General features: G+C 36.9%; 1 protein-coding gene across 2 annotated transcripts in view; it reads right to left on the minus strand.

Annotated features, from left to right (window-relative positions):
- PEX7 (peroxisomal biogenesis factor 7) overlaps positions 1–13827 on the minus strand; it is a 39829-nt gene that overhangs the window by 4267 nt on the left and 21735 nt on the right. For both annotated transcript variants that reach the window (XM_085576736.1, XM_021553076.4), the window contains exon 9: positions 9511–9610. In XM_085576736.1, the coding sequence (XP_085432862.1) occupies positions 9511–9610 (100 nt within the window). The remainder of the gene's footprint in view (positions 1–9510; positions 9611–13827) is intronic.

Below are 13827 nucleotides of genomic sequence, written 5' to 3' on the forward strand. Positions count from 1 at the left end.
GATATTAAAAGTTTGAAAAGGATCTCTTGAGATAAGTTGCCCAACTCATTGACTTAATGACATGAAAGGAGAAAACATAGCCAGCCAACAGGAGGAAAACAAAAGCTACAGTAAGTAACAGTAAATCAAGTTGTTCTGTGCAGCAGGAAGTCTATATGAAATACTGATACCAGAAACCTTGATGAAAATACACATATGAAATACAGAACACAGGTATCTATGGGAAACTGGGGCACTACAGCATGGCAGAACATTAAAAAATTAATGACATTTCCCTTTCTCCTTACTTTCTCCAAAATACAGGCAAAACTTGCAGAGAAAAGTGGCAACTGCAAGTCAGGAGTGCAGCAGCCAGCATTCTTTGATGGAGAGTTCCACATGCCAATTTGCAGTAGCTCACAGATTGTCACTGCCTCAAATACAAACGACTAAGATGAATCCTAAGATGAAGAGGACTCGTTCATGATGCAACTGCATCAGTTTACAAAATGCCTTCTCTTTGCATTTTGCTTTTTATCTTGTGACCTATCTTACAGAGTGGTCTTACAACATTTTTAATACATACTTCAAATCACTTTAGCCTTTTTAAAAAAATAAACTAAATGCTACTTAATTAAAACATTAAAACAGAGGTAGAAATTTCATTGGGATTAAGGCTCATCCAGCACAACTCAGTAAATATATATAGCATCCAAAAAGGGGCAAGTTCCTAGAGTTTATATTTTTATCAATGAGATGATGCTACTGACAGGTGAAGAAAGTCCTCCTGTGGTGGGATGAAGACAAAGGAAAACTGAAAACTGACTCACAGCTGATTTGCTCCCCTCATAAAAATCCCTCCATTAGGAGCATGAAGGGGTGGAAGTTTGTTCTCCTGTAAAAATGTCTGGTGTCTTGGGGACAAATTTTACTCTGAGACAAACAAATCTCACTGATTTCGGTTTTTAGAGGGTGCATGTTTTTTTGTTGTTTTTTTTTTTCAAACTGACATGCCAACAGAGTATAGGATAGTTTATTTCTGTTGCAAAGAACTGTATAAATTGCAATATCCTTATAATATTGACTATTTTGCATGGCATATTTTGTATGGCATGCAACTTCCATTATCATCTATGAATACTCTTGTAACTACAGAATGCAGTTTTACTATAGCAACTTCTAAGTATTAAAGTGTAGGGAAAAGCAAAATAATTAGAACTTAATCATAAAACAAGAATATTCTCTGTTGCGCTGACTGGTAAACTACATCAAGAAATAATGCAAACAGAAGAAGCATTCTAAGCCTGGTAATTTTCATTGTAACTAAAGCTACATGGAACAAAGGCAGTCTAACAAAATGACATTGATTAATTGTCTTTAATGCTTTTATTTCAGTAGCAAGGTTGCAGCACCAGTATATACACTAAAGGTATTAAACTGTTGTTACTGCAGAATAAATATCATGCCAATTTATGTGCCAGCAAAGATATAAAAACAAGTACAAAAAATGGGGATCACTGTATTTCTTTTCAAATAAAGCCAAAAAAGCACAGAAACAAAAAATCTGCAGTCATTCCAGAAAGCTAATGGCTTGACTAGAAAATCATAGCTCAACTCAGTTAAAACAGCTATCCTGTATTTTATTGAAATATTTATCCTTGTCCCAGAGTATAACAATGTTTTTCACCAACTGATTTAATGCTGACATACATTCATTTATCAGAGCCATTTCCATTGACTCACTAACTGATTTACTCCCTTGACAGGCCCTCTGTTTCCTATTCATCACAATCATCTTGCCTTGCAATAGACTTAGACCTTTTCCAGCACCCGAGGGCAATCCATTCAGTCTAGTGCAATTACCTGCATGACATTCTGCCTTTTTACTCTTCAGAAGAAGCAAGAGAACAAGAGAAAACTCCTAAGTTAGCCACTAACTTTTTTTTATTCATTACTTGAAGGCACAATAAATCTATCTGCTAGCATAATCAAGATTAAATATATTCAAAAGAACAACTAAAAAATTAAGAGTTCAATTACTCTTTATGAAAGGGTTTAATCAGAACAAAGTACAGTCCACTCTAGATTAGTATCTCAGAACTATCTTGGTGCCACTGAGTTTCCAGAGTGCTCATAATGAATCACGTGATAATATGTAAATGTGTCTGAGACCCATTTCTCATCTTCTCCCCATCCCATTTTCAAATGAGACCTGTCTTTTTTTTTTTTTTTTTTTTTTTTGTAGAAGAGCCAGCAGAAAAAAAATCAGTTCTTGATTCCCATTAGTTGTGTTTCCCTTCCTCTTTTAGTTTCTTATCTTCCGTGTCTTCTCAAACGTAACTTAATGGTCTATTTATATCATTACTACACGTTTTTGAGGGATCCTGAACATCCTCTAAGCTTGTGGGATGGAGATTAATTGAAGATAAAGCAAGCTATTAGGCTTGGTTTGCTACTCATAAAATTAATTTCACAGGTGAACATTAAAACTAATTGGTCAAGTGCATAATGGATCATGCATGAGTTTAAACTCATTCAATACCTGTTTTCTTCTATAAAGTCTGAACCACTACTGTGGCCTGTTTGGTTAGCAGTTGCCAGAGTGAATTGCATGACACCAACCTTTACATGAGAGTGAAAGTGATGGGAGTTTGCAAATAAACGTTTTTCTTTTCAATGTGCAGTAGCACCAATATTTTTTAAAATTTACTTTTGAAAAAACATACCTTGATTTAATTATTATTTCCAGTAAAGACAAAATGAAACAAGCTCCAGAGCAGAACTTTTTATAAATATCTAGGTTAAAACTAGAATTATCAGAAACAGATGCTCCAAATGCTGCTTAAAAAATCAATTTCATTCTTAAGGAAAAAAAGAGATAAAATACTTGAGGGGCATTATTTTTCACATTGCAAAGATAAGTCACAAAGAACTGATCTAAGAAGCCAAGAGCTGTCTCATCATTTGTTCTTGCTCTGACACAGGTAATGGGAAGATGACTTAGAAGTTATGCCACACATTCCTAAATGCAAGTCTTCCAAGCATGCTTTCATCAGTAAGTTTTAAAGGAAATGGGGATGTGAGTTGCAGGTTAGAAAAAAATCCTTGAAATCTCCACAGATTTGGTAGCAATTCCTCTGTGCTATAAAAATTAGGTGGAAGACATCACCTCAGTCTTCCAAGAACTGGTTTAATTGATAAGTTCTATAGAAGGTACATTGGAACTGCAAAATGTCTTTCTGTGCTGATACTGGCCTTGGTGACCCCAAATGCAGTCAATTTCCAACAGTGAAACGGTTTTCTGATGACCCTATTCAACCTTCAAATTCATCATTCAGCTTGGAGCTAGATTCAGTTCCTTCATTTTGGGATATAATCACAAATAATCATAAGCCAAACAGTATCAGTAACAGCTGCAACATCCTGCTGTCTTCCCCCGAGTTTCAATTGTGCAATTCACTAGGACCTCTCAACCACTTACTGGTCATGCAGGAGAGTAACAGAATCCACTACACTGAGTACAAGATGGAGCTCACAGAAGTAGCAAGTATTTATAAGCCATTGCACCAAATAAAATGCACAAGCAATACATTTACTGAGTAAGAAAGTACTGTCTCCCATCCTTCCCAGTACTTTAGTATCAAAATTGATTTTCCTCTCCAAACACTTACAGCTTTTACAAAATTGTGATGCCTGACAGAAACCTTTCCAAACACCAAGAAACTTTTGCTGATAATGGCAAATAGTGACCATTACTCATGAGTGCCTAGCTTTGACTTACGAAGTGAAAGTTTAATTTTCACAGTTTGGGAAAGACATACAATAAGCACCACTAAGAAATATCTCCTTCTTTTAGCCTCTCCAACTCAGTAAGGTGTTCAGATTGGTTTAACACTTGCAGCCGGTGAAATCTCATATTTTCTGGAAAAAATTCACTCTGAAATTAGGTAAGTAGGTTCTTTTTATCTCAAAGAATCAAAGAAACTGCATAACTTCAGTAGCATGCTAGAGAAGGACCATAAGGAGAGACTAAAATGAAGCACAGATAGGGTTGTAATAATAGCAGTGGCATAGCCACAACAGCTGGGTGGAAGCTATCAGGTTCTTAGTAATTAAGTGTAAAAGATAAGAGCAAACGATCAAAAGAAAAAAAGCAGAGAGTATCTGTTTTTCTGTACATTTCCACAAGACGTACATTTCCACTTTTATATAGAACAATTAACATTTCTGGGCCTCTTGAGCATCCACAATTAATTTAAATGAACAGCAAAATACGCAGCCAAACAGCCTTACTAAAGACATCCTCTGCATTTATATTTGGCTATACTGGTTAAGCCAGCTTCTGCAGCCCCTCCTGGCCCTTCTGCTTCCCATGTTGGCACAGCTAATGCAGCACACTGCAAAAGCTGTACAAAGAAAACAAGCAGAACAAACCTGCACACTAAAACTTGACAATGATCAAAAATTTCCCCATAAAGTTGGAATAATTTAGAACTAGATTTCAAGTTACCTTCAGGGCATGCAGGTCAAGTGTATATAGTTTGGTCATGGCCTCCCTCCAGCTAGTAAGAAGTTACAGATTTAAAATTTTAGTGATGCAGGATACCATCAGTTTAATGGGATCGACAGTGCAGGCACCTCTTCTCAGCTCTAAGTATGATTGGCCAGGTACACGGAAGGAGCAGACAGTGGTTGGGCAGAATGTGCTGGTGACACCCCACAGCTTTATGAAGAACAGAGTGGAAGTTCAGGAAGGCCAAATCACAAGACACAGAGCACAAGAGCCACTATACTGTCTCCATAATATAGGGTGCTGTGTGTGTTATGGTTTAACCCCCGCCAGCACCATGATGCTGCTCACTCACTCCAACCCCACCAGGTTGCATGGGGAGGAGAATTGCAGCCAGGTTATAGAAAAAAAAGTTTCCTCCTAAAAGTGTTGACAGAAATAGCTATTTACATTGACAGCTGCCCTTTTGTAGTGAAATTATGATCCAAACACATGCAATCATAGTAGAAGCAAATCCTAAGTGATCACTATTTGTGTTATTCTAAAACCTAGACTTCAGCAAGCATTCAGGTAACAGATAATTTTGAACTAGAGTACTGACACTTGGGTCATTCTCATTTGGAGCTGAACATCTTTAATTTCCAAACAGAGCACCTCAGCACGATATATTGTGGAGTCCTGATCTGGCATGTCACAGATGTCTAACGTGCTTTTCACATACCACGTGCTCACTACACCAATTGCCATAACTCCCACTGAAAATTACGTATCCTTGCAGTTTAGGAATGTCATTGCTCATAGCACAAAAGTATAGAGAAATTGAAAGATTCCTCTCCTGTTCCCATTAGATACTTAATCCTGTTCTCAGCAGCATAACAGAAAGACTGACTCAAGGGAAATCAGTAATTTATACTTCCCACTGGCTGCTTTACAGAGTTCAGAACAGTGTAACTAAAGAAGATTTTCAGACAAAATTCAGAGTGTCAGGTTTTTTTACATTTGTGATAGGCAAAATTGTTTTAGAACTGCAACAGAAAGGGCTGGGCATATTTTTGTCCATGATTTAAAGAAATTAATGATACATCTGTATTTTCTATTCTTTACATACTTATGGAAATAACTTCAGAATCAAGACAAGAATGGAATGTTTACAGGATCTGTACTTTTATCTGTGTCATTAATGGATTGCCTGAAGTTAATTAAAATGCACTCATGACTCCCATATAGCAATTAACCTATAACAGAAGAGAAAGGATGCTTTTAAATAAAGCTGCACAAGTAATAACACCAAAGGAAGTTACCTATAGCATGTAAACATGAATGTAAACACAGCAAAATCCCAGGAAAAGATGGCTTAAGGGAGTATGGTATTTTTATTCATCAGACCATTCACAGATCACAATCAGGAAAAGTAAATAGATGGAGAGAAGTAAGAAATCCAGTGAGCTACAGAGCACAACTCCACTACATGGTCTAGCATTACAAACCCCAAGCAAGGAATAGTTTATAACTGATTATCATTTTTTAGTGCCTACGTACATCCTCTATCTGGTGTATATACAATGAAGCAAACTTCAGTTGTGTTTCTTATCCCTAAACTTTGGAAAGAACTATATCTGGTTTTTAAAACTGCATACTCTTAATGTTGCTGACAGGGTAAACAGATTTGCTCAGTTCTTAATACTACACACCATCACAAATTTAACAGATTTTTGGTGCTTATGGTCTTGTCACTGTTCTCATGTGTGTCTAGGTTATATTGGCTGCAGTTGGGAGTATTTTCTCCTGGAAAACATGCCTGACAAACTCTCACATCAGCACTTGCAGTTTAACAGAGAAATACCCTGAATATAATGAGGATCATTTCTGTTAATGCTTTGCACTGCAAAATGCAGATTTTTCTATGCACCTGAAAGTTTGTTTGTTGTCTCAAATTTCTATGAATCTGATACTAACATTATGGTGGGGGGGGGGGGGGGAAACCCCAAACCAAAAAACATCTGATTTATAAAATTCAAAGCTTTCAAAAAACACCTACTTTACATAGAGACAGATAATCCAAAATAGATACTAGATTATTTATTTAAGCATAGAGGCTTTTACTGCTTAATCTAGCTAATACTAGTGGGTCTCTTCACATTCCTTATGATGAGATTTTTTTCCACGATGCCTCCCTTAGCACAAGAACCAGCTTGCCTGCATGCACCTACTCTCTGCCTGAGGGTTCTGTTCAAAGCTCAATCAGTTCCACAGGAATGTCTTCTAATTCTTAGATTATTAGCTACTTAATCACAGTATCTATTTTGAACACTTTCAATAGTGCATATAATTTTTTCCTTGACAAGTAAAAAATATTTCAAAAATGCTGAAGTTCGTTGTGCAAAGCCAAAGAAAACAATCTGTCTAGACAACAAAAAATATCATTAAGAATGAAAGCAAAGGTTAATGACCAGAATGGTACTTAATTTGAGTATAAATGAATAGCTTGTCTATTATAAATAAAATATCCTGCATTCTCCCTGGATCCTTCTTCTCTTTCTCCCTGGAGGAGAGAAGCAGTTAAAATCTCAAGTAATAATTTCTTACAAAGTGAATAGTGAAAATCACAAATCATGCAAATACATGAAGAAAACAAATAATGGAGCTCATGATCAGATTGATAAAGAACAGAACATAAAGATAACCTACATATTGAGAATAGCAGCATAAAATTTAAGCAAATTTTGTTGGATGGATGCAGAAGCCAGGGAAAGACTCCAAGGGCTCATACTGGAAGTAACTATTCAGCAGGTGTTCACAGATTCATAGAATAGTTTGGGCTGGTAGGGACCTTAAAGATCATCTAGTTCAAACCCTCCCTGAGATGCACAGGGACACCTTTCACTAGACCAGGTTATTCAATGTCCCTTTCAGCCTGGCCACTTCCATCCACAACTCTGGGTAACCTGTTCCAGTGTCTCATCACCCTCCCAGGAAAGAATTTCTTCCACATACCTACCAACGATCTCTCAGTTTGAAGCCATTACCCCTTGTCCTATCACTACACATCCTTGTAAAAAGTTCCTTTCTAGTTCTCTCAGAGGATCCCTTTAGGAATTGGAAGGCTGCCACAAGGTCTCCCTGTAGCCTTGTCTTTTCCAGGCTGAACAACCCCAGCTCCCTCAGCCTCTCTTTGTATGAGAGATGCTTTAGCCCTCTGATCATCTTCATGGCCTTCCTCTGGACTCATTCCAACAGGTCCATGTCCTACTCAGAGGTGAACAAAGAATACTCAAGGTGATGTCTCATGGGTCTTCCTATGAAAATGGGGGTTATGTTTCCCTTGTGTTCATTCCTTAACTTAGTGAGAGTTTAATTTTATCACAGATTTTTAAACTTCTTTAAAAAAAAAACATTCATAATTTGCATTGCTGTGATATCCAACCCTCAGAATACATTAAATCAACTCAATGGAAAAAAACAGAGAATATCAAAGCTGTTGCAAATGCCAAACTTCTGTCTGGAACGCACATTGGCACTCCGTAAATATGGATATGTAGTCCAGATTTATAGATTTTGTGCACTAAGTCCAACATCAGACTTGTAGAATTTCTGCATGAGAAAAAGGATACCTGAATGCACAAATGTCCTAGTGTTGATGGGTAAGCACACCATCATTTTCATTTTTTCAACATAAAAGTTCATGTGCACTTTTCTTTCATTATCTACCAGGATGCAATGGGCTTATTGTCAAATTAATCACATCCTCAATACAAAATGAAAGAAAAAATCTTCTCTCTTCATTCAGACCAAATACAAAACCACAGCAACTTTATGGAAAACTGAGCTGGGCTCATGCACTGACTCTGAAGCCCTAAATGCATTATGCTATATTCACTGCTCCCTCTGGACCCAGTGCAGCCAAACCACATCTGTGCAGTCACTTGGGATGCAGTTTCAATCCCCAGCAACTGGCCTTTAAGTATTCTTGCCTTGCACTAATTAAAAATAACCCGAACCTTGAATATTTTTTGAGCCTTACAAATTCCCCCATGTGGTTCACAACACAGCCTTGTGTACAGGCACTGCAGCACCACTGAAGCAACAGAATTTAAGGAACAACCAACCAGGCAGAAAACCCACCAAGCTATCATTTAGCTAGAATAGTTTCATGTGCAGTAAGCTAAGTATTTGACCAAACACCTTTCTCCCGTGTCCTTTTACCAGCAGAAATTACAATGGCTTTAGTTTGCTTTGTTCAAATTGAATGTGAATGCAGATGTTACAATATTTATCTGGGGTAAAAAAAAATCATTTTACTGTGAATTTGAGAAGAATCTAGATGCAAATCCTTACAGTGATTTTTGTGTGAAAACTAAAGGTTTCCTCATTTTAAAGTAAAAAATTAACTTCAGTTTTTCGAAGTTTCTTGTCTAAAAGTAATTTCATACTACAAAAAAAGAATCCTCTGTTTACAAAACAGAAACAACTGTAGCAACAGAAGGAGAGGGGAATCCTTACAGAACCAGTACATAAATAAGGGCTACTGATAAAATAGGTTCTACTTATTGACTTTAATAGCTGAGGGTTTTTGAATTTCAGCCATAGATTAAGCCTGTCCTAGTCCTCTAAACAGTATGCCAAACCAGGCCTAGGCATCATATGTGACTCTACCAACATTTAACTTGACAATTTAAGTAGATGGAAGAAAACTCTGTATCTCAGCTTAGCATTCTAGACTCTTCTCTACTATTCTTCCTTCTGAAACAAAATACTTCATTTTCCCAGAGCTCACCACGGCTTTCAGATATCTGATTTTGCAATCATGTCTGTTCTGCCCTCCTCTCCTATCCAATGCAAGGAACTGCTTCACAAATAAAAATGGACCTGAAATGAGGTTTATTTGATAAGCATTCAGCCAGACTCACTTCCAGAAGCTTACTGCAATCTGGTGACTTATTCAGGATCTGTGTCCTGCAGCTCAGCCATGACCACAGTTCCTATAACAGGCAAGTGAAAAGTAAATGCATCCCAGCTCTTACCTGACCACGGTTGTGAAGACTTAAATCAAGACCACATGTAAATTCAGTGTGATGCTCAACTGTTTCCAGCAAAGGATTAGGCTTGGAAAAGTCCCAGAATCTATAGAGAGAATAAAGGAGGGAGAGAGAAAGGGAAAAAAAAATCAAACAAACCACAATTAAAGTAATTGAAAGGCCATTTCAAAAATATAATGGGAGATATTGACAAATCTATTGCTGCCAGGGTATTTAAAAAAGCAAACTCATCCACTTAGGAAACATAACAAATACTCCTGCAAAGCCTGATTTGCATAAATTAAACCCCACTGGGCAAAGCCATCTTTCTGTCCTGTTGCAGAAACTGAGATCAAAGTTGGCACCAAGGAGCAGGCACTGGGACATTATTAAAAGAAAAGAAAAAACATCGGCTAGAATATTCTTGCTATATTTCTTGATGGCTGGGGAATTTTAACCCTGAAAGATATTAGCACAATTTGTGATTTTTCTCAGTTTTTGGCATCATTAACTATGGGGTCTTTATTTAAATAAAAATTACACACTCATTTAGATACCTCAGTCATGCACATTCTTAAATTTGAGACTGTGTTCCTGTAAAGCATATTTTAATATTATAATTTAGTAACAAATTTGTACTATTTAGATCAGCTGCATTACACAATTAATTCCACTAGTTCATATTTTAAAAATATTTTTTTGTTTGAGCCTTGGTTGATAAAAAAACACTTACTAAACAACAATTCTGAGGCCCTGTACTTCTCCCAGCTGCTATCCCAATAGATGCAGTGTCCACCAATGCAATTAACAGCAAGTATGAGAGATATAAGGGTAGACGGGATTAAAATTGAGGTAAAAGACACCTCAGCCATGAAAAAAAGGATTAAAACCCAGAACTTTCAGATAATAACACACTGACAAAATCTCATATGATGGCACAGAACAAAGACTTATTTCTCTTTATTGTGTTGTATATACCACTGAGAAAAGTCCACAGGGAAAAGTCCACAGGCTGCACAGCACAGCACGTTTTGTGGGCTGTCAGCTGTAATCAAATTCTCTACAGCCCACATTTTCACACAGGGGTCAATTATATGCTTTACTACTTCTGTAACAATCATAGAGGTCTCTTTGCCTTGCCTTTATTTGGAAAAGTGACAATACTTAACAAGAACAGCTCATTATCAGATCAACTGCAGTGGAAATACTGTAAGTTCAAACCAATTCAGGTAAAATAGCAAACACTGGAGCCAGCAGGGTCAGTTTGTTTAATATGTAGATGTTATCTCCTTCATAAACAAGGAGAGTGGTATCAGCACAATAGCTATGCCATAGCAACAACCCTCTTAATTTTTTCCTAGTACCTGAGGTCTAAAATAAACAACTTATTTTGCAAGAGAGAGGAGCAAAAGTCCATTTCAGCATTTTCATCCTCCATAGTTGTTCATAAGAAGGTAAGGAAACAAATCTTGTTGTTTTTAAATAATAGTGTTACCCTTTTTTACCACATTAGCTCTCTACCAATTCTTGAAAGACAGATGCTCATAACTGAAAACTAAATTTAAAGAAGATAACTTTAGATCTACATTAATAAAAACCTAAAAAAGACCTTTTGATCAATTAAAAAAATAGTAGGACAATATAGTGTTTGTTATATGAAATCATGTTCTAAAAAGTCAGAAACAGTTTAGAGACTGAGAATACTGCAACTTAGTTCAAGTTCAACAGACTGACTGGAAGCTTTGATACCTTTTTTTAATATATAAATAATTACTAGTGAAAGCTCAAAAAGTGTTCAGTCTTGGGACTGAGAACCATGGATGACAAATTAATGAGGGTTCTCATAACAAATCTGCAATCCAAAGAAAGAAATACTGTCTATTGCACAGTGGCCAAAACTACCGTGGTGACAACAATACTTTCCTCAGAGTCAACTTCCATCACATTCTGCAGACTGAGAGCGCAATGCAATTTTTCTAAGACACTGTTTACCACAGCAGGACAGTTGTACCAAGAAGTGAAGATGCATTCACAGCACAAGTAGGTGTGCTTGCATTATTTCAGTTGTAAGTGTATCTACAGAGCATGAACTTAAAAAATGAGCCAGACAACTACACAGGCTTTGAGTGGGCCCTAACAGGTTTGTACAGCCTGTACCATCACAGGTGTGTCACTTAGAACTGCTATTTTTACCCATATTATATATGAAGCCACAACTTCAGTCACATCTGCACTGATCACAAAACCTCAAAACCTATATGAGTGCATTTTCTAACATTTTTAAGTCTGGAATTGTTAAAAATATAACTTCTCCCTCATTTCTCTAAATTTAAATTGCTTTACATGTACCTGGCATGCAATACATCAGCTGCACATGTATTGCATGTGAAGAATAAGTGGATTGTTTATTCTGAGCAAGATATTATGAGAAGAGAAAAAGCTTGTCAAGGTATGGATTTTGTACTTTGTACCACTCACAGCAGCATCACGAAGACCTGTCCTCCTGTACCAATTCACTTTTACCAACCCAAACATAGTTTGTCCTGCATATCTTCGACCTTATCCTCACCCCCTCTCTACCCTCCCCAAGTGTACCTTCACCACTGGCTGGGAAAAAAGAGGTAGCAGGTATCATTCCAGGTTCCAGCATCTGTACAATGCATGTGTTGTGGCACCCTGTTGCTGCATGATGAGAAGCTAGCAGATGAGTAAGAAGATTACTTGTGGTGGTGAATTCATGCTATGTCTCTTACCTTCCTTAAGGCACTACTTGGGGTTTCCCTCTCTTGCACGTTTATGAGTTTCCATTAAATTTGTAAAAGCTTAGTAAATTTAGACTACAAGTTTCCTGTCAAATCTAGTTAAGTTTTCAATAGGTTCAAAAGTTACTTCAGGAAATGATTCTATGAGAATGCACACTTGGAAGCACAAAGAACAACTCATCAAGTCTACATGCTTCTGGGTAAGAAAAAAATATTTATGATAAATATTTATTCATTAAAGCTTTACTAATGCTCTTAGGTCACAAGATGTCTTCATACATCATATTTTTAGGTGGGTGTGAATCAGCTGTTCAGAGGCTGCTTTCCATAAAAGCCCACTCAATGGCTAATGCTAGCTTTCACACACAACCACACCAGGCACGAGTCACAGTAGCATGTGGATATAAAAGCCAAGAACCTTTCAAGAGCAACACAGAATGCAGTGCCAGTTTACTACATGTGTATCACACAATTATGCCCCTGCTCCTATTCTCTAGTTCTTGTAAAGTTCCTTCTGCAAACTAGAAAAACTAGAAAAACTTCTGTCAGAGGAGAGCTTAGTGTCAAGCTACTTTTGGATACAGGCTAATCACGGCAATGATGTTACTTCAGGCATTAACTGGGAACATCTAACTATTTCCACACTAATATTCTGAAGAGAATATTTCATTATTGTTCCAGTGAAGTATCAACATTATGAAGCAATCTGGGTATAGAAGGACATTTTCCATTTGAGGAGAGTAAGGAAAAAAGAGCAAATGAGCAAATCCACCTTTTCATCTTGAAGGAAAATACCAGAAAAATAATACATGGATAATAAGGACACCTAGCTGAAATGAAACACAGTTTATTTTATGATCAGCCTTATTCTGTAAGATTTCTTTGTAATCCAAGTTACTGAAATTGTACATAGTGATGGAGAGTTGGAGATAGTGGTTTACCTTACAGTGTGTTGCAGAGATGATGTCCAATATAGTACAACTTTTAACAAAAATTGCCTTTCTGCCTTAGGGACAAGGTTTTGTGAATATGATCCAAGATCTGGTCAGATACCAGCTTAATGAAGCTCTATAATTTATCAGCTCTTCTGTTTAGACTTTGGTAAGCACTGTCTGTGACTAATGCACCAAGATTTTTTTATACTGAAGAGTCCAAAAATACAAAATGGTGATTCCAGTAAAAGATGATACTGATGTTCTTCCAAACTGAATTTTCCACAGAGATAGCATTTAAGTATATGCATGCAGACCTAAAGTAGTTCTGGAAATGTTACAGTACTTTGTGTATTTCCTGGCATTTAAATGATTCATTTGTGTTCAATCTGCTCTTTAATTAGCCTACATTTTTTCTAAGCTCTTCCAAAGAGTAAGGAAATGGTATAGAAAATATTTGTCTGAACGAAGCATTTACTGGACAGGGATTATAAACCACTATACCAATGTATGTAAAAATTCAAGTTCAAATCAACATCCTCTTTTTCTCAGCTCCCAGGATGACGTTGGCATGTGAACTATTATTCTTTTCAGCAGCTTGACTACAGTCCTCACATTCAATGATTATG

The sequence above is a fragment of the Lonchura striata genome, chromosome 3 (assembly GCF_050655825.1).
Source record: "Lonchura striata isolate lonStrDom1 chromosome 3, ASM5065582v1, whole genome shotgun sequence".
Classification (NCBI taxonomy): Eukaryota; Metazoa; Chordata; class Aves; order Passeriformes; family Estrildidae; genus Lonchura; species Lonchura striata.